The sequence below is a fragment of the Cebus imitator genome, unplaced genomic scaffold (genome assembly GCF_001604975.1).
Source record: "Cebus imitator isolate Cc_AM_T3 unplaced genomic scaffold, Cebus_imitator-1.0 Scaffold163, whole genome shotgun sequence".
NCBI classification, from domain to species: Eukaryota; Metazoa; Chordata; class Mammalia; order Primates; family Cebidae; genus Cebus; species Cebus imitator.
Window position 1 is genome coordinate 381185 of NW_016107478.1, and position 22168 is coordinate 403352.

General features: G+C 41.2%; 1 protein-coding gene across 2 annotated transcripts in view; it reads right to left on the bottom strand.

Annotated features, from left to right (window-relative positions):
- Window positions 1-148: 148 nt before the first annotated feature.
- Window positions 149-22168, bottom strand: part of USP24 (ubiquitin specific peptidase 24) — a 161143-nt gene continuing 139123 nt past the window's right edge. For both annotated transcript variants that reach the window (XM_017543984.2, XM_037744054.1), the window contains exons 56-68: window positions 19573-19669; window positions 17411-17527; window positions 16914-17006; window positions 14952-15054; window positions 13366-13487; window positions 12357-12470; window positions 10745-10810; window positions 8916-8982; window positions 7376-7454; window positions 6338-6413; window positions 5869-5955; window positions 5367-5477; window positions 149-2906 (exon numbers count right to left, since the gene is read on the bottom strand). In XM_017543984.2, the coding sequence (XP_017399473.1) occupies window positions 2844-2906; window positions 5367-5477; window positions 5869-5955; window positions 6338-6413; window positions 7376-7454; window positions 8916-8982; window positions 10745-10810; window positions 12357-12470; window positions 13366-13487; window positions 14952-15054; window positions 16914-17006; window positions 17411-17527; window positions 19573-19669 (1195 nt within the window). In that variant the 3' untranslated portion in view covers window positions 149-2843. The remainder of the gene's footprint in view (window positions 2907-5366; window positions 5478-5868; window positions 5956-6337; window positions 6414-7375; window positions 7455-8915; window positions 8983-10744; window positions 10811-12356; window positions 12471-13365; window positions 13488-14951; window positions 15055-16913; window positions 17007-17410; window positions 17528-19572; window positions 19670-22168) is intronic.

Genomic DNA, 22168 nt, shown 5'->3' on the forward strand with positions numbered 1-22168 from the left:
AAAAGGCTAAGAGAACCCACAGTCTCCTTTATCAGTGTAAAGTGCTAAGAGGAATCATACCATTTAGCACCAGGCACAGGCCCATGCTGTCCGCCACCCACTACGGCTGTATTCTGCTATATGAAAAATCGTGAGACTCCAACTCTTATGTTTTTGAAAAATTTATTTTATACTCTTAGAAGCTAAGAACTTTGCCACGCATGAACCAAATTTTGAATTAAGGTTCTTCCCTAGTGTATCTACTTCCTTTTGAAATTTTATAAACAAGATTTTATATACAAGAGGTAGCAGAGGAAAATTCCAGTCTGCTTGTTCCAAGCTCAAAAGGTACTGCACACACCTCAATGTTAGCAGGAAAGGTGGGGCAGGACAGGGTAAGTTTGATGATAACGGCGCTCTAGTTCCTAAAACTGATTGTAGTTGTCAGCGACTGCGTGAGGACTGTAGAAGTCGTGGTGAGATGCCCGCTGGGATGCTTATTTTCTTTCCCAGGATGCCTTTAGCGGGCAGAATCGGCCATCCTAAGATTGGCCTCACTAAGGGAGCTGCTTGAGAACACACAGCATTGAGTTAATTGTGCAATTCCTGCTCTGTTTGCAGACCATTTTGAAAGGTTTATAAAAACATCTTCATCCAAAAAATTGGCAGTAAAAATGACAACTCTTCCAAGGTAAGCCTGTCATAATTGTTACTGTTGTACTATGTTAAAAAAAGTCATCAGCAGGTTCACTGACTGTAGCTGTCAGAAATCAAGTGGTTACCAGCAAAGTGAAAACGATGGTCACTGAAGCAACGGTGTAAGCAACATGAACCGAAGCATACAATATACACTGTGGGCGATCCTGATGAAACTTTACAGTGAGGACAGCAGGTGCTGGGGTGTGGAAGGCGTTGTTTCCATAGGAAATAAGGGGACTAGAAGTGGCGATTTCACTCCTGATTTTGGGCTCCTGAGAGTGCAGTGGCCAGCGATGACATCCCAGCGCGGATCATCGCCAGCATTTCAAGGTCATGTCCCACACAATCTCTTGGTGAGGATGGGGGTGGAGAGAAGGTGAGGAGAGGGTAGGGGAAACAGTCGGACATGAAGCATTCACGTACTCAAAACCAGCACTGGAACATCACATTTCAAACTGCAAGAACACTGGAATTGTCTGAAGTTTGCCACGCGCCTCTGTCTGTTTCTCTAAGGGTACAGTTCTGCTCTTAAGTGCTGGCCCTTCCATCTTCTTAGCATGTTTGACAAAGGGCATCGTGAGCCTCCAGGAAGTCACAGAATAACAAAGTGAAGTCTGATGGCACAGAAACCCTCACTGTCAGACGATGAAGTGACTGGGCCATGGAGAGAGCACAGCAATGAGACGCCATCTGCCTGGCCACGTGCCCACACAATGCCACAGCAGCCAGACAGGCACTTTGGGGCTGGCTGCACCTCTGTGACTTGGCAAATCTCACTGACAGTGGAAACCTGGCACTTCCTAAAGCTCCCTAGTTCTGTGCACGGTGAGATGAAAATAAGGCAGAACCTATAACTAAAGGCAAAACAGGGCTGAAAATGTGAGCAAGTCAAAATACAAAATGTACAAAATATTTATGAAATATGTGGGTGTAATTTTTCTCCCCCACCAAAAAGGGAGCTGGTATAAATGAACGAATGGTGCTATACTTTGGAAATACAACTAAATAGATGGTTATTCAATTGCTCTATATTTATTTCTGGGAAAATAAATCTTAAACCTTGACTGTCTTTTCAGTGTTAATTAGTCATATTGAGGAGAAACAATTCTCAAGTTCCTTCTCTGCATTAAAATTACTATGAAACTCACAAGCAGTATGTACCAACTCAAATGGTTGACTTCATATACAACCAATACCAAGGGTTTCGGTAATCACGTTTTAAGCAAAAACAAATGATTGCAGATCACATGATTTAAGACTACAGTTTATTCAATATGTCTCCAAGCATTAAAAAGATAATTTTGTGAAGTCAAACTCAGTAAAATTATATCTTAAAGTGCTTTTATTTTGCTGTTTTAAAAATCTGTTTGGGGAACAACTCATAACTTCTTTAAATGATTGATGTCAAAGAATCCACCCTGTACTTCTGGAGAACACAGCATTTTAAAAATTGCTCTTTTCAATCTCAATTATAATCAGAAAAATACCTTCAAGAGCTTAATATTTCCCAATTTTTCATCCTGATCCTGGTAACCTTTCATCAAGATTCAAGCTTATGCATAGGGTTCTCATCTAGACCCATCTGAAATTCTATACAAATAGGGAGACATATTAAATACAAAGGTCTGTGTAAATTGATTTCTTTAACTACTATTTTACAATGAAAAGGAATTTTATCACATATGTTTACATCATTTTAAACTGGATATTCCTGTTTAATGTTTCTGCAAGATTAAAAATTTGCCCCCACATATCTAAAAGCAGCTTGCTTTTTTTCTTAAAATATAAAAACCAAAGGAATTTCTTTTGTAGCATCGTAGAGAAAGCAACAGCTTTATGTTCACTCTTGTATGTTCGTGTAACAAAAAAAGTCAGCCACTGGCTTTATTTCTGAAAATCTCCACAGAAACGTGAATCCACATATAGCCCGCGCTCCCAGGACAGCTGATCCACATGCCGGAATTCTCACTGCCAAACAGCTCCCAAACCTGCTAGCGGCCTAAAAACGCTTTCCTTGAGAAATATGCGATCTGCCGAAGTCACAGCAGCTTTCCCAGTCCAATCTGCAGGCTCTTCCAAAGGGTTCAAGGATGAAATTCTGACTCCAAGAAGGTGCTGAGCATCCAGTATTGTGACTTGACTCCTCTCAGGCTGGGCACGTGCCTCTAGGGATCAACGTCATCAAGGTCACTTCTCAACTCGCCAATCATCATGGGAGATTCTGAACCCTGCAGAAAAGAAGAGGAAGCTAAAGTTCAGATGGTTAGAGAAAAGGTTTTCTAAGGCAACTGAATTGTGTTCTAAAATTTAAACATGTCTTCGTCTGGCAATTTAATGCAGTGTTTATCAGAGGGTAAGAAAACATGATAACTATTACATCTGGTACTTGACAACTCATGATTATGTAAAACATATACATTTCTATGCTCTCATTTAGTCAGTGAAACAACCCAGTGACTTAAGACGTCTAAAGTCACAACGCTACTCCACACTCATGTGAGAAGACAGAGCAGTGATAAAGCCGGGAGAGGCATTGGTGACTCCCTGCCCTGCACCTGTTAGAGATGGGCTCTGGGCCACTCCTGGGTCTGAAGGCTGCCTCTGTTACCATCTGTGCGGCCTTTGGCTTACACATGTGGTGATCATTCTGAATACTCACCGTGTGCTGTGGGACTCATCAAGCTGGGGTGGGGAGGAGCAAGGGCAGTCTGGAAGTGACAACCTAAACTGAGTGAGAGTTTGGGGTGAGTAGGAGGGGCCTGAGGTGGAAGGAAGAGAGTACATTTGATAAATGAAATTCAGAAAATGGGGTGGGGAGGTGCACAGGGGCCAGATCAAGCAGGACTGGGTTGAGGATTCTGGCTTTTCTCCTCATAGCAAAGGAAAGCCTTTGAAAGGTTTTAGTGTGTGACCCAGAGGGAAGCAGGAGTGGAGGTGAGGGGATCCTTACAGAGATCAGGAGACGAGGGGCTTAGACAGATGGAGGAAAAGGATGAGCACTCTTTAAAAGGGAGCTGTCTGGGATGATATGGGGGTGCTGTGTGTGAGATAAGGAACACTGACTGAGGGCCAGCTTTGGAGGCGGCAGGAAGGAGGGGCTGAGCATGTCGAGTCTGAGGTCTTTAGGGTATGCCAAGTAGAGAATGTCAGGAACAAGAAAGCTGGCTGTTCATGTCCAGAAATCCAAGGTGGGTGCGGAGAGAGTACTGAGTGTGGGCAGGAAGACACAGGTCGGAGACTCCACGAACCTTTACTGGTGGCCTCGAAGAGGCTGTACTAGGAAGGAGATGGAGAAGGAACAGCCAGAATGGTTCAAGGAAAACTATGAGAGAGAAGTGTCAGGAAAGCCCTGGAAGACAGTGTTTCAAACAGGAAGAGCGCCAGGAGCGCCAGAGGATGCTGGGGAGTCAGCTGAGATGAGGTCTGGAAGCTGCAGGCCACCTGTCACCCCAACTGCTGAGGTGGAGAGAAGAGGGAGGGAGTCGGGGGGAAGAGGCTGAGGAGGGAGTGAGAGATGAGAAAATGGGGAAAGTGAAGTTTAGAGAGTTATTCGAAGTTTGGCTGCAAAGAAGAGGAAAGAAGGCAGGGACAACAGGCAGAGGCTTTGACAGAACAAAAGAGAAGCCAGTGTGCTGAGACGCTGCTGGGAAGGGTCTGGAAGGGAGGCAGCGTTCCGGATACTGAAGAGTTACACGCATGCGCACAGGCACACTAGAATGCAAAGCTCTGCCAAGATGGGCGGGGATGAGCTTTGGGTGGACAGAGGCAAACTTCCCACTGTCACAGGAGAGGAGACAAGAACAGAGCAGATGCCTGGGAATTAGTGGCCACAGGAGCTCTCCTGTGACCACTTTTATTTTCTCTGCAAATGAAGCAGGTGATGAGGTAACGTGCGGAGTGACCTTGGGTAAGTCACATCCCTGTGCTGGGCCAGTTACCTTTCTGTAAAATCAGGGTGACAGTTCCTCGGATGGTGGTTATGAGGATCTGAAAGATAACGCTTAGAAAAAAAAAAGACACCCACTACATCAGCAACATTCATTTAATGGGGCCTATTCTGTACAAAGTACTGTGAAGGGACCACAGAAGAGACCGCTGTTAAGGAAGGTTACAGGCTACTGGAAAGATGTAATAATTACAATAATTACATTGTTCAGTGTTTGCACACAGTGAGTGTTCAATACATATTTATATTCTTTTTCTACTATCATGATTGGTATTAAAACTTTTTTTTTTTTTTTAAATAAACATCAAAATTTTCTTGGACTCCCCTGACAAACAGGTGTATTTCAAGAGCATGGGATCTTTTTTTTCATGCATCCATATTTCCAGGAAGGCTGGTGAGAGCAAAAGAGGGACTTTCAGTAACCTGGCAAAATAAAGTGGACAAGCTGGAACAAATCCACCTGTGGCCTGCCTTCATCAGGACTACCTGCAGGTTGATTAGGGTAGCCGGCCACAGACACCTCTATGAAGGCCTTGCATTCACTTCATACTGCAGCACTGCTCAGCCCTATAAACACATGGTTAGTGTGTGCTGAGCTAAGATCACTAGAGGGCAGAGCTGGTGTCTCTCTGGACTCACATTCCAGAGGAGGCATCTTGTTTTCCTGGACTGTGGAAATTCTTTTTGGAAAGCTTAAGAGCAAGGCTGCCCTTTGCACACAAGGACATGCTGACAGTTATACCTGCTGCAGATGCCTGTCTCCGTTCTCATTGGCAGGACTGCTCTCCGACCCATTACTGCTTCCTGATTGCTCTTTTTCGTTCAACAAAGCTGTGGCATATGCTAATGTGTCCTGCAGAAGATTCAAACACAAGACGACAAAGTTAAGGGCCATTCAGTGGCAGCAGCAACCACCAGGGAAGACCACCTTTCATTTGGCCTTCCGTGGTACCAGAGGCATGACAGTGAGGCCTTCATCACTGCCACTAGAACCCCTCAACCCCTGTTCACTTTTGTGACCAGACTGCCCAACCTGTATGACTTTCTTTCTAGGCAAATAATCTGCACATATTTGCATCAGTGTACACCAGTCTATTGTCTTTTCATAGAAATTCAATTGTTTCTTCTGCTTATTCTCATTTTCAACTCATATCGCTCTTCTCAGAGGTTGCAGTTTCTGAGAAACACACTGAGAATCCTCCATGAGGGATTTAGATCACACGAATACAAGAGACGACTCTCACCTGAGCTGAAATGGTTCGCTGAAAGGTTTTTCCAGTTGATGTTTCATTAGAGACATTACTCTGTGGTGTCCAATAATGTTCTGACATCTGCGATGAAAGGTCAAAAATGCCATCAGAGGTGACAAATAAGCCCCCGTGAGTTCACAGCTTCTACCATTAGATATTGAGTCTTAAAAGCATCCAAAATAGGTACAAGTCTACTCAGACCTTCCATCACATAAGGTGATTCAAGACCTCAGTCAAAGATTGCTTCTTATATCATCATCCCTACCTTTTCCCCTAAGAAGTTAAGAAATATGCATTAAGACAAAGTTAATGCATACAAGATACAAACTGTACCAAAAAAACGTTTAAAATCTGAAAACACTTTAAGGTTAGTCTCCATATTCAGTTTCAGAGACTTTTTCCTGACAAGATGTGCTATTATTGATTCCTGTGTTGCAGCTAGAAAGATTCACTGTTCAATTACCTTCTTCTGTAGCCACTGCACAGCCCAGCTCCAGTGGTGGGAATTCTCCTTGAAGTACTCCTTAGCTGCAGGACACCTGGTGACCGAGGAGATTTTTGTTAGCCAAATTCTTTCTTTGCAAATATACTTGTTCCTACTACTTCTCTATTTTGAAACGTAAATGCTAATTTCATCAAAATTCCGTTGTCTTTATATTTATGATTCTACTTAAATGGGGTTCCGAGAGTAGTCAAATTCATGGAGACAGGAATTAGAATTGCTTCCCCAGTGGCTGGGGGAAGGGAGGAATAGGGAGTTATTCTTCAATAGGTACCGAGTTTCAGTTTCAAAAGATGAAAAGAGTTCTGGAGCTAGATGGTGGTGATGGTTGCATAACAATGCGAATGCACTTAAACTCACTGCACCACACCCTTAAAAATGGTCAAAATAGTAAATTTTATGTTATATACATTTCATCACAAGAAAAAAGAACATTCGTTTTCCAGTCAATCAGCCTGTGTTCAAGTTTTCGCTCTATGATCCTAGGCATGTCACTTAAACCACCCATGATACATGACTCACGCCTATACTAACCGCATGAAGTTGTTATAAAGATGAAATAAGATAATACAGGCAAGGTTCTTGGCACAGTGCCTGGGTTCACAAACACTCAGGAGCTATAGGTGTGAGAGGCTATTTTGAGGTTAGGGACCTAGAGCCTGAAGAGCTGGTAGCTGGGTTACATAACTGAGAGACCTTGAGTTGAGGCTCATGAACTCTTGCTCTTAAGGCTTCCATATCTGCCCTGATTCCTGATCTTCTGACATAGGGTCTGGTGGGTGAGCTTTTCTGGGATTCTTTAAGATCTGCTTCTCCTTTAATACTTGCCCTCATATTTTTCTGAGATCATTCTAATAGGTTTCTGTACCTTCCAAGCAAACATGCCCTGACTGAGTCAGATTCTCCAGGTATCAAAACCGGGCACATGTTTTTCTTCTGGTCATATCTGACTTGTAATTAAAACACCATTCCCTCCCTGTGTTTAAAGTTGACACTTACTTTTGAGCAAGAGTGACAAGAAATTTAACACACTGGTAGCAGCGACTGCTGTCCACGTGATTACTGTGGTGCATCAAAGCTGAAGGAAGAGAAGAGGACATTGTAACAATAAAGCACTCAACTGAAAGTGGCTCCAAGTAACAACAAGCTCTCTTGTTCTAAGAATCACAAACTATTTTAATAAACTGATAAGGAAGAACTTAACTAAAACCATGGCAGTGCCTGACTTAACAGAATCTCCAAATTCTAACGGGTAGAAACACTACTTTAAGTATGTTAAAGAAAAACATACATGGTGCCACAAGTTTGACTTTTAGGAGAACTGAACAGGAACCAAACTTTTTACTGCCTGATTATTCACTTCAAGACTCTCCCACATACCATATTACTGACAGTAGTTATAACACTTTTAGTTTGATAAATGAAATTTTATGATACTAGGGTCAGTACAGCAATTATCACCTGGTCTGTGTTTTAGGGATTTAACCATAAATAGGCCAGGCATGGTGGCTCATGCCTGTAATCTCTGCACTTTGGGAGGCCAAGGCGGGTGGATCACTTCAAGTCATGAGTTCAAGATCAGCCTGAGCAACACGGCAAAACCCTCTAAAAAAAATACAAAACTTAGCTGGGCTAGTGATATATTCCCATAATCCCACCAACTTGGGAGGATGAGGTAAGAGGATCACTTGAGCTCAGGAGGCAGAGGTTGCAGTGATCTGAGATCATGTCACTGCATTCTAGCCTGGATAACAAAGTGAGATCCTGGCTAAAAAAAAAAAATAATAATAATAATACTTGGTTCTGCTCTTGAGGAGTTTATAGTTTTTAAGTTCCAGAGAGCCTGTGTATGGCTCTGACTAGAGTATACCATTCCAAAGGGTTGCCTGAAAAGCTGAAGCTACAAAACTTTTTAGCTTAAATCTTCTTTCACAACAAAAGGATGGCTTAATCTCTTAATACATAGCAAAATCTAAAATAGGCTCAGATTAAGTGGAAATACAGGTAAATGGTGGGAGCTGGCTAAAATTATTCTGAACTAAACCTTTGCTAATAAATAGCTCAGGAAAGTCAATTGAGGCATCTGAAAAAGAAAGCCCTGACAAACAAACTTAAGAGTAGACAGTGAAAATATGATTACGCTCACACCATAGGTAAGAAGACATTCACATTTTATGAGCGTGACAACATCCTGAGTCTCAGGTTTCAGTTTTTCCCTCCCCAGTGGCTACAGAGTACATCAGGGAGTGGGCGTTAGCTTGTTGAATAAAGCTCACAGCACTCCTGAATCCTACCTGATCTGGTAAAAGAACCCCAAGCTACACCTTACTGACTAAAAGTAGGGGAATATGTAGGGTGAGAAGCTCCCTGGGTGTTAATTCTTCTGATCAGAATGAGGGAGCTCAGTGGCCCTGACCAGATTTGTACTGTATAAGTCACTGTAGATCCACCGAGAGCAGCAGGTGGCAGAACTGGCCAGAACAATAGATTATCCACATATTTACTGTAGACATTTGTGCATAAGGCCAGGCATACTTGCCTAATAATCCATTTTCTGTCTCAAACACAAATTTGACTCGCTCTACTTGTATGGGATCTTCTATAACCTGTGAAAGGATGAAACAAAAGTTAGTAAATGAAAGAAGGAGCTTGTGTCATAGCCACGGGTGCTTTTTTAAATAATTCTATTCAAGAGACTAATTTAGTGTTAAACTACAACAACAACAAAACCAATACAGGACAGGCACAGTGGCTCATGACTGTGATCTCAGCATTTTGTGAGGCCAGGGCAGGAGGATCACTTGAGGCCAAGAGTTCTGAACTAGCCTGGTCAACAAGTGAGACCCCATCTCTACAAAAAAAAAAAAAATTAGCTGGGCACAGTGACATGCGCCTGTAGTCCCAGCTATTTGGGAGGCTGAGGCAGAAGGATCACTTGTGCCCAGGAGTTTGAGGCTACAGTGAGCTATGACTGTGGCTCTAGCCTGGGTGCCACTGCACTCCAGCCTGGGCAACAGAGGGAGACTCTGTCTCCAAAAAAAAAAAGGAAAGAAAACAAAAAAAAAATCCAATACAAACAAATATTACATCATTGCCACATGTCTCAAATAGATCTTAAAACTAAGGTAAAAAACTATGAAGTAATACTTAAAGATCCATTCATTTCCTACCTATGTGTTGCTATCAACTAGATCTACAGTTCTCTGTGGGTTACGAGGACATATACTCTATGATCCTAAGGATAAGAGGTTTATGCTTTAACTTGCTTACTAAAAATGTGAAGTTTTGCTATCAGAGCTGTATTTCTAGTTCTTAGTACTGAACTGTGCATGGTATATAAACTACCAATATATACATTGTTCATCTACCAACAAAAGTTTTGATGGATGAACTATGTATATGTTTGTTTGATAGATGTTTGTTTGTTGTTGATAGATAACAATACACAGTCCTACCCCTAAGTAGCAATAATCTACCAAAGCTAGTAAAAGCATTAGAACCAAAAGGAGGTAAAGAACTTGAAAAGTAAGCTTTTAACAAATGGCACCCATGATGTCTTTTCTTAATCAAAACTCTCTATTAAATGCCCAGTCTGTGCCAGGCCCTCTATGAAGTATAAGGAATCCAAAGGAAACCCAGGCCCTCACTCTCTACGGAACCTCTGGACCAGACTCACATAACTCATAACCAGTCACCAAATCCCACTGATTCTCTTTCCATAATACCTCTTGACCTGTCTGTCCCTTGCCCCACCACAGGCCCTGTTATTTCACACTTAGAATATTCCCAGACTCCTAAATGGTCTTCCAATTCCCAATCTTGTATCCTTCTTTAGCCCATCCTTCAATGTAACCGCCAGAGGATTTTTTTCCCCCTGCTCTTCATACGTCTGAAACTGGAAACATCCTACAATTGGTTACATTTCTGTTTCATAGCTCTTAAAAATATTATCAGTAGTACATATATACAATCAATAGTATCTGAGATTTGATGATAAACTGTAAAGCCAGAAATTCACCTCTGAGGATGACTGTAAAGTTTAACCATAATAACATTTGCACTAACACAATGCCTTCTCCACCGTGAGGCCCTGGCAAGGGTTAACCATCACGTAGCACTCCCCTTCACTCTGCACTACAGCTGCATGTGCTTATCTCACTCCCTCACTCAACCGCGAGCTCCGAGGAGGTAGTTTTACTACTGCTCACCTCTAAACCAAATGCATTAAACACGTGACTGACGTGAAGAAGACTCAATAAATGCAGACCAAATGAATGGAAAAACAATAAAGACACAATTTTTTATTTATAAACACTTGTTGACTAATACATTCCTAAATAAAAGTGAATCAGAACAGTTATGACTTACCAATATTTCATGAAGTAGTTGGAACGTATTCTTTAACTCATGGGGTGGAGCAGTTTCTAGTTGGTTCTGAAATATTTTTTAAAAGCATAAAAATTTCAGTGGAAAAGGCAATAAACAATGCTGGATCCAAACCCTAGTTCTATCACCATCTGGCTGACCTTGAGCAAGTCAACTCCCCTTTCTGGGCCTCAGTTTCTCAAATGCTAAATCTGGAACTGAAATGAACAACCTCTAAGGTTCTTCCAGCTGCAACGCTCTGATACTTCACTATGAAATTAGGAAGGAGGAAACAGAAGAGATTTCAAGTCACTAAACAGATCTGATTTTACATATGTCCATATCCTAGCATGTTTTCCAGAATATGCTGGTAGAGCTACAAGAATACAAATGAGAAGCTGGGTGCGGTGGCTCGTGCTTGTAATCCCAGCACTTTGGGAGGCTGAGGCGGGCAGATCACCTGAGGTTGGGAGTTCGAGACCAGCCTGACCAACATGGAGAAACCTCGTCTCTACTAAAAATACAAAAATAGCTGGGCATGGTGGAGCACGCCTGTAATCCAAGCTACTCAGGAGGCTGAGGCAGGAGAATCGCTTGAACCTGGGAGGCAGAGGTTTCGGTGAGTGGAGATTGTGCCATTGCACTCCAGACTGAAACTCGGTCCAAAAAAAAAAAAAAAAAAAAAAAAAAAAAAAAAAAAAAAAAAAAAAAAAAAAAAAAAAAAACAGATGAGAATACTCTGAGTTAAGGATGCTATGAACAAAGTACATAAAAAGTCGGCTTATTAAATAGAAAAATGTGCCAAGATACACTAAGCGAAAAAGGTAAAATTCATAAAACACACCCCCCTTCAGCCATTTTAATAACATTTATATGTATAAAGGTGGGAAAGACCATTGTGTTAAAATACCACACTTCCAAGAGGCCAGGTGTGGTACTAAGTGAGCACTTCACATATTATACCACCTTGGCGAATCCTCACAACCTGTGAAATCAGTCACAGAGGAGGAAACTGCCCAAGAGCATATAATTAGTAACTAGCAAAGACAGGAACTTAATTGCTTCTGACATAGGCCTGTACAGAAAAGGCTGAGGGCAAAACATATTGTAGTAAGAGTCTAAAGACAGAATCCACTAATCGCCTGCTTCTTGTTAACACTACATGTATCACCACTATAAATACTGGTGCAGAAAAGAAGGCATGCAGGAATTCTGTGGGCAGAAACTAACATATACACAGTGTAAATGCACACAAAGAGGCCTGGAGGGAAACAGCAACGTAACAGTGTTGGTCCCTGGGGTAGAGTGGGCAAGGATGATGGGTGGTGACCAGAGTAGAGCTTGGTCTCATTTCCCTTTTATTTATTTATTCTTTTCCCAGCCTATATTTTTTCTTTTGGCCTCTTTCTATGATTAAATTCTCCCCAAAGGGAGTGCAGTAATTTATCTATGTAATTAAAAATTAAAGATTAAAAATGAATCCAATGAACCTACGCTATTAGGATTAGGAGAAACAATTTCCGAGAACAAGCACATTGCCTTGGGGCACACAGATGCTCTCCTGGATTCTCACATAAAGGCTACCTGGCTATGACTAGTTTAACTGAGGTCCTACCTTAATGAAATGCAGCATTGTGAAGGAAAAATGCTCATTACAGAAACAGCAGTACACCACCATCTCAATGAGCGCCAAGAGCGAACCCGTCAGCTCCCGCAAAGCAAACATGACCTGGTGGGAGGACATAACAGCGTCAGCTCTTCATGTCACAGGTCACAGTCCATCTGTTGTTGCTGCCTGTAACTCAAATCTACCCACATTTTAAGATAATTAACGCTGCCTCAAAACAGGGTTTCTTAACTGTGAGAAGTCTATAGATAGATTCCAGGGTGTCTAAGCCTGACTGAAATTTTACACAACTTTGTGAAAATGTGTACTTTTTTCCAGGAGTTGTTTCCATCAGTTTTTCAAAGGCAAAAGCTCCCACAATTAAAATAATCACCAATTTATCCAAAAAATATTAAGCCAAAGTAAAAAAAGATGTATTAAATAGCACAACACTGATTTACTTAGGAAAAAAAAACAAAACAAAAAACAGAATTACATTGTTCATAGATTCACGTATCTGTAAATCAGTTAGGAAAGATGGACCAGAAGATGGCGTCCATAGCTGGGGCGGCTCTGTTGGAAGGGTAGGGTCGGATTGAGGATTGAGCCACACAAGCGCCACTATGGAGAGCTGAGAGCAGCCCACCCCATACTCCTGAGGTTTAACAACATGTGTGGTTCATAGTTGTAGCATTCCAGGCCCAGGGACACACAAGAGAGATTGGGATCAAAACCTCTACAATGAATGAAATGATTTTGATGGGTGAAGTGCCATTTACCTCCCTCTGGGGCCCTGATTGGTAGCTGGCTAGGCTGGACCTGGAGGTCTGGACCTTGGCTGAAGAGAGGACTAATAATATTCTCTTCCACCAATTATTCTTTCTGACATATAAGAAAACTTAATTTGAAAGAATAATTTCTTCTCTTAACAATACTCTTCATGCCAAACACAATTAATAACAAAAAGCAATTTTCCTCAAATAGGAGAAAAAATGGCTTTAGAATAACAAGTACATACCTCTAACAGGTAAGGTTTCCCTTCAGACATGAACAACAAGGCTTCTACCTCCTCATGGAGGGGCAGCAGAGGGCTTGAGGGAGCAATGCTAATGGGTGATCGTTGCTTAAATATGCCAGGAGCTTTAGGAGACCAAAGAAACAAAACAGAAGCTGTCTCACCTGGTGTTACTCCACAGAATACACACCCATAAGGAAATGTGCCTCCTTCAAGACTTGCACACACACTGAGTACTCACACAAGCGGATCCCTCACAGTCTAGAGGATACCTAGTGATTTCTACTCGATAATATCTCAAAGAGGTAAAAATATAAATAGTCTACGAAATAGTGCCAAAAACTGCCACTGAAGAAGTGGAGAAGACACTTTTGTTCCTCAAATAACTGTTCTCAAATAATGGCCAACACCAACTATGCTAAGCAGAATCAACCATATGGAAGGAGTTATCTCATTTGCTAGAAAAATCAGAATGCATACTTTAATTTTCTTTACAAAACTGTCTGGACTCACGAAATTAGGTAGCTTTGTCTTTTTAGATGAGTCAGAGTTTAGTAAGCAAACTCTACCTTACAACCATCCAAGTGTTCCTCCAATGTCCCTTTAGACAATAAACATTTCTCTGTCAGAATGATGCTCTCTGTTTTTTAGTTTCCTGCCATTAGATCTTCCTAGCAGCTTCTGGGTCTGAGCTTGCATTTATGCCTTGGCTTCTTTGCTACTAGCTAGCTATACAACCTTGTGGAGGTTACCCAACCTTTCTGTATCTTAGTCTTTGCAACCATAGACTGGGACGAACACTCCTCATAGGTTTGGTATGGGGATCAAACACGGTAAGTTTAAAGCACTCTTGTGCTTTAAACAGAATAAATTTAAAGCACAGCACACAGAAAACACTGAAAAGCTGTTTGGTTGTATTATTACTATGGTTGTTGTTACTATCATGACAAGGCCTGGGAAGAGTATAAAACAGTACACACATAGGTTAGGATACTGGAAAATCATATAGGACAATTGTGTTTTTGCTGTATTAAATGACTGTGCTATTAGTTCTGGGAGACAAAATGGAAAATGCTACCAACTATATCTTACATACAAATGTATTTCGATGATGTGATTTATTTCTGCATCCCCTTTGTTTTTACAAAGTACTTTATCTCATTATCTTGTAATACCTGGGGAATTATGTTTTTAGTATTTTGCACTGAAGATCAGAACGATCAGGTGGCTTGGTCAGGATCACACAGCTAGAAGACTCGAGCCCACACCATGGCTATTTCCCCACAGTATCAGCTCAAATTAAGGTGACAAATGAGCTCTGAATTAGCCTTTAATCCTAGAGAGTTATTAAAAAAAAATACTTATATACCCTCTCACCTCCCCCAAATAAATGATGACTCATTTTCTCTTATGACAAACTAGTATAATATTACAAAGTTTAACATGAATTCAAACAAAAATTTTAAGTGAACCTCAACTAGCAAGTAGTCGAATGAGAAACATGGGAAATTCACTTAATTGCTAATATTATTTACTCCCCAAGCTAGATAAATTCAATACCTCTTTATTTTAAGATATGTTAAGCTTACCAACATTCCTTTGGGACGAGACATCTGAATGCAAAACAAGTAATGCCACTGTATTGTGAAGATTCCCAAATTCTCGTGCTTGTGCTGAACTCCATCGACGTATCTGTCATCAGAGAAGATAAAGTGGCTGTCAGTGTTTTCGTCAGAAACAATATGAAGAGGAAGGGAGAGGGTTTGCTGGCTCATAATATTCTGGGCTTTAATTATTTCTCAATGCTTGATAGAAGAGGGTCAAAGTACAAAAAAACCACAGGTTTTAAGCCAGCTCAAAGGGTTCTATTAACTCACATTCTAAAACCAGTCCCTTCAGGTATTCACTTTAGCTACTGAGTGCTTACAATGTGCCAGGTAATCTTCCTGGGCCTCAGTATAATGGAAAAAACCCTGAGGCTGGAGATCTGCAGGTCTGGCCCTGCCTCTACCACTCACCGTGCTGTATAATGTGGGTAAATTCTTCACCACATCAATATCTGAGTTCTTCCTGTACTGGCAGAGATAAGGCTACCTACTTAATCTGCCTACTTTGTGATTTTGAGGACCAAATGAAATATTAAAAGTGAAAATGTTTTCAAAAGTAAAAATGCACTCCGTAAATACAAAACAGTATTAATTACATGTGCAGCTGAATTATAGTGAATTTAGATCAATTGCTAGTGTCAATGGGGTCTTAGATATGAAGAGCTTGAAGTGGAAAGGGGATACTGTAAATCTCAACATAACATCAACACACAGAGCACATGACGGTGTCGGTACTTGTTTTTTAACACTGAAGAGGAAGCTGAGAGGAAGCCTAGGCTGAAAATCTGTCTTTTGTAGCCTGTACAATGTGTTACATACAGTGGAAAAGGCTCCGGCTTTGACACCAGCAGAGCTGGGTCTGAATCCTTGCTCTACCAATGCATTAGCTTTGTGACCTTGGACAAGTTACTTAACATCTCTGAGCTTTAATCCTTGCCTGAAAATGAGGATGAGGCTGCTTAATTTTACTGAATTGTGAGTAACAAAGTATACCACCATAAAGTGATCAGTTGTATCATACATAACAAGTGCTCCATAAATAGTACTTATCATCACCGCATGTTAGCATTTCATGTATTTTCAAGCTATCAAACAAAATATAATGGATGGGAAAAACACAGCATTAAAGGAATTTCCAACAGGAGAGTTGGTTTTGGATACATTCAACCCTATTATGACAAAATAACCTCAGGAAGCCGAGGTGGGAGGATGGCTTGAGCCCAGCAGTTCGAGACCAGCTTGGGCAACTTGGGGAAACCCTGTCTCTAGACGAAATAAAAAAATGAGCCAGGTGTGGTGGCATGTACCTACAGCCCCAGCTACTAGGTGGCAGAAGAGGGAGGATCGCTTGAACCTGAAAGGTCTAGGCTACAGTGATCCCTGATCACACCGCTGCCTCCAACCTGGGTGACAGCAGCCTGGTGACAGAGTGAGACCTTGTCTCAAACAACCAACCAACAGAAAAACCCAAAACAACTACCTTTTCATTTGAACAAGAGTATTTATTATATCTGCAATATCATTCAGTTTATAACAGCACAACTTCGCATTTGAATTCTGACTTGTGTTTTCAGCATCTGACTTAAAAGGACCACCACCAAAATAGTCTTGTTCACAGCCCCAGAGAGGAAGTAGAAGACCCCAATGCCACCTACTCCTTAAAGGTTTTTGAAACCCCCTACCCAGTCAGAATCCATCTTTCTCTCTTTCGACACTCACACTTCACATTTTGATTGACATTCTAGTTAGAAATTTCCATGGGTTATTAGACTAAATCCTATGGAGAAGTTGTAAAAATAATTTAACTCCCAAAGAACTTTAAAGTCTCTATGGTACTAGTGCTTAGACTTTTATGAAATTAAAAACACTTATCACCTAGGAAAAGGAACACAGTGGCTATGAAAACCATAGCCATTCCACTAGAAAAATAAAAGCAGTCCTTACCTGATTGTTCTGCCGACTGGCCCCCAGGAGAAAGCTGATCATGTGTCGCAGAGCTGAATGTCTCAGAAGAAGATCTCCAGCCCTAATACCTTGCTGTCACAAGATATTGAGAATAACAAATTATATTTCTATAAAGACAAAAATTTGTTTTAAAAACAGCTAAATAACAAGTTTTAAGAAGTCAATAATACGTTTTTTAAAAATAGTATTTCCATAGAGAAAGTACTTGTTAAAATCTAATTCAAAAAACTCCTGGAGCCTCACATTGGTTCACAATAACTACTAAACAATTAACTCCTAGTTTTAATGCAGACTTCTACTGCTATCATAGAGCAACTATACTCACCTTATCGGAATTCTTGCAAGTAATATAATTCACAAGCTTTTTAAGAAGAAACATCATAAAAAACACACAGAACTTTACTAACCAGTCTGAAAGCTTTTTAGAGTATAAATCCTCTGTATTAAGAAAAGATATTAGGAAAGAAATTATTTACCTTTTGCACAAAAGTGTTGAACAGGAAAAAGTACTGAGCACAGTTTTTACAATTTTCTGGAACGTCTTTATCGAGCAGAGCAAGTAGTACCTCCAGCAACTGATGAAGGCTTTTTAACTGGTTAGAGGAAAGATAAAATTACATGAAGAAAAAGAACATAAGACAGACATTTATAACAGGATTAATTTGAGGTAAATCATCATAAGAACAAAAGGAAAGTCTGATTGATACAATCCAGTCTCAGATTCAGATGGACTTATGCTTTGAAGAGCAAAAACAGAATTAACCATTTTACCTTCCAGAGAAAGATTGGTACCATAGCAATAATTAAAAGAAAAGCTTAGTTTCAGTTCCTAGATTTCAGAGTCAAGGGCATGATGCTACCACCGAGTCACATTTTCTCCAGAGCCAGTATCTCTCTGTCTCTTAAAAAAAGGTGGGGTGTTTAGGGAAGACATTTCTGAATCCCTCCCTCCACTATGTTGCTTCTTCACATAATCACAGATGCAAAGAATAAAAAACACAGACACAGGCATAGGGGCTGGAAACCAAGCCGATGGAGCAAATGGAGAGCAACAGCCTGACAGAATGACAACGGTGATATCGACTCAGCCGTGAACTTACTTGAGAGCCCGCTGACGCCTCATGGAAAGCTTTGAAAAACATTTTATTTGTTTAGAAACCATTTTGGTTATGACATTGCTTCTTCTTTCCCTCCCACCCCAACTGTTTTTGGACAAGTCCCTAGAAGTTCATCTGTGATCTAGAATTAAGACGAGGCTTACTACTCTTGTTAGTTCATTTCCTCTGAAGATGGTAATCAGACTCTGCAATATTCCCATCCATCCTGTCACACCCATTATGAATACAGTAAAATTTAGCATTTACACAGCACTTCAGTTTCAAAGTACTTTACAATATAAAGTGGGTGGCAAGAGGCGCCATTTCCATTTATAGGGGGGAAATAGACATGAAAATCCATCAGCTGGGAATCAGACAGAACTCACTGAGCAAATGGCTTCCAAGTATATGGCTGCCATTCCCTTCTCTTTCTGCCACCTGCTGTCCTGTCTTTAGAGGCTGGTGGGTAATATGCTACAGCCTGACCCCATCTGTATGGAGGCTGCACTAACTCTGCCTTTATCCTTTGTTTGGGTTGGTACATGGGAGGAAGGAGGAGAGGGATATGGTCCTTAAGTTAAGAATTCTTGACGCATCTTAGAAACTTCCACAGGGGATGGAGCAGTGGCATTTGAACTGTCCTCAGCAGCTCCTATGGCTTGTATTCTATATTCTGCATCCAGGTAGGATTTTGTTTAAAAAATAGTTCTCCTATTTAAGGTGATCAAAACCACTGCCTTACAGTAAACCTCAACTTCCTAATGATTCCCAGAATTGAGACACAGTCTTTTAGGACCTTCCTAACAGGCATATTTGACCGCCTTATTCATGGAACTAACTGCTTGGGTGGCAGGTACTATATCTGGATCAATATCCTCCTCACAGGACTTACTCAAAGTTGCACAGCAAAGCCAACATCTGCATTTGAAGCAGTAACTTCTAGAATCTGTTAGTTCATTGAGGAACAATGCCTCCAGCTAACATTTATAAGGAGCCAATTTGTTGTGAAAATAACATTTTTCAAAGTTTTCCATGTAGTGTCAGCTGTTTGAAACAGCAAACTTGGGAAGTAACTGCTGTATCTGGAAGGGCTTAACGCCCCTGGATGAATGGCACTATTTGGTTTGGTTGCCAGCTGCAGGTTTAGATCAGGAAAATAGCTTATGAGCAAAGAGACAAGGCCAGAGGTGGCTCAAAATGTCTGCTGGTCTAGATGAGTCTCTAGACACAGATTAGTCTCAGTTCAGAGAGATCTAATACAAACGCTTGAGAGAGGACTCTGAAAAGGGAATGTTTCTAGAGACAAAATCCCAAAGCAGACCAAAGCAGGCCTGAATTCCTGGCCTACCCTCGTGTTTGGTATGTGAGGAGGAAGGGACAGAATGCCTTCTCCCTGGCATGTACCAAAAAGTCAGTTCACAAATGTGTGTTTATGTGGCAAAATTACCAGACTCCAATCCTAGGCTCTTTCTTATTACCTGCAATTTAAAATATTTGGTAAAAACACAACGTATAAATAACGTTTTAAAAACGAGACCGACCTTATCCTGATAAAACAAGGCACTGTCTAAGGTTTTCTCCAGAATGGTGGCCACAGCAACTCGTACTTCTCTCACACTGCACTCCAGTAAGAAAATCCTGAAAGAAAGACAGGCGGTATGAGAAAGCAAGATACACTGCCATGACCTCAACCTTCCCAACACAGGTCCCACCTAACAGTCAAGAAACAAAAGCACGGTCTCCTGACAGTGTTAGCACTTATAGGCCAAGTGGAGCTTTCTAAGGTCACTTCACTTCTGCTTATTCCTGGTAACTATAATGCTACATATTAGCCGACAGGGTTCTGTTCAAAATTCACTAAGATTCTAAGCGGCAACGGTAACAAAGTTTACAAGATAACAAGTACTCCCATAATGTTTAGCTTTAGAGGTCCAATCAGACTCAGGCACAATTCTCTTGGAAGGAATACCTAGAGGATGCAAACAGATCCAGAATATGGGGAGCTCTACAGAACAAACAGTCTTCTCCCCAAACAAATGGCACAGCATACAAGGGGAAGGTGGGGGGAGGGGAGCAAAGGAACAACTGATGGTTGGAAGAGCCTTAAGAGACACAGAAAGCAAAGGCCATGTGTGGACTTCACTGGTTCCTGATTTGTGCAAACTCAGTGGTAAAATGACACTTCTGAGACCTCTGGAGGAAATCTGAACAGGGACTGGGTATAAGGTGATACGAAGGAATTGGTAATTTTGCTGGTGTGATAATGGTAAAGTACTTATTTTTTTTAACTTTTCTATTAGAGATAAACTTTACCTTCAGAAACATGCTGAAAATTTATCATGAAATGATACAATGTCTGAAATTTAAAATCTTTCAGAGTGAAACAAAAGGCCTGCATGTAGGTTGTGTGTGAGAGCTGAGATAGCTAAGACAAGACAGGCAAATGTCAACAACTTGCCTGGCGCCTGGGTACAGGAGAGGGCTCATTCTGCCTACTTCTACGTGTGTTTAAACATTTCCACAATAAAACGCTCTTAAAGATGTAAAGCATCCTTCATGTTAGTAGTTTGAATTCTTTAGATCAATCTGTAAGCAGTATTTACTATGAATTATTTTTTTTTTTACAATTAGAATTAGGTTTAAAGAATTGCCTTAAAAGAAGACTACACTGAGGGGCTGATCTAAAAGAGAACACTCTTTATATTTAAAGTTACTAAAATATTAGTACAGTATATATACTTATTTTAGTTGTAAAAATGACAACCTATCTTAAAAATTATAAAGAAATAAGTAATCAGAAAAAAAGATTATTAAATCTTCAAACATGAAATCACAGCAATTGACAGTGATGAGTAATTGGTCTTTATAAAGAAAGAAACAGGGATTGAGAGTTTCACAGCAAGTACAGCTGAACCCGGGATGGTCCAGCTCTGTGGTGGAGAGGCGTCCGCCATTACCGAGGCAGTCCACCACTACGGGGGTAGTCTGTCATTGCTGAGGCAGCCCACCACTGCCGAGGCAGCCCGCCATTACAGAGAGATTCTGCCATTATAGAGGTGGGCCGCCATTGTCAAGGCAGTTCTAATTATACCCATATAAACAGGACTGCAGGGAAGTTTGCACGGCAGCTGTGCGGAGCCCACAGCAGCTCAGCAAAGCCTCTGCAGGCAGACTGTGACTAGGCTACTCCTCACTGGGCAGGGCAGCCCTGAAAAAAGGCTGCAGCACAACAGAAACTCATAAAGCCCTAACTCCCTGGGACAGAGCACCTGGGGAAAAAAAAAGGGGGTTTATGAGTTCTGCTGCAGCAGGCTTAAATGTACCAGCCCAGCAGCTCTGAATGAACAATGGAGCTCACAACTCAGCACTTGAGTTCCTATAAAGGACAGACTGTTTCCTCAAGCAGCTCCCTGACCCCCGTATATCCAAAGAATCACCTCATAAAGGAGAGCTCAGACTGACATCTGGCGGGTATCCTTCTGCGACAAAGATAGCAGAAGAAGAAACTGGCAGCAACCCTTATGGTTCTGCAGCTGCTGCAGGTGATCCCCAGGCAAGCAGGGCCTGGAGTGGACCTCAGCAGTCCTACAGCAGAGGGGCCTGACTGTTAGAAGGAAAACTAAGAAACAGAAAGAATTAACTTCATCATCAACAAACTGGACGTCCGCTCAGAGACCCCATCTGAAAGTCAACAACTACAAAGACAACAGGTGGATAAATCGACAAAGATGGGAACAAACCAGCGCAAAAAGGATGAAAAACCTGAAACCAGAATGCCTCTCCTCCTACAAGGGATCGCAACTCCTCACCAGCAAGGGAACAAGGCTGGATGGAGAATGAGTCTGATGAATTGACAGAAACAGACTTCAGAAGGTGGGTAATAAGAAACTTCTCTGAGCTAAAAGAACATGTTCTAACCCAATGCAAAGAAACTAAGAACCTTGAAAAAAGATTTGACGAAATGCTAATGAGAATAAACAACTTAGAGACAAATATAAATGAATTGATGGACCTGAAAAACACAACACAAGAACTTCACGAAGCACACACAAGTTTCAACAGCCAAACTGACCAAGCAGAAGAAAGAAGAAGGGATATCAGAGGTCGACGATCAACTCAATGAAATAAAACGAGAAG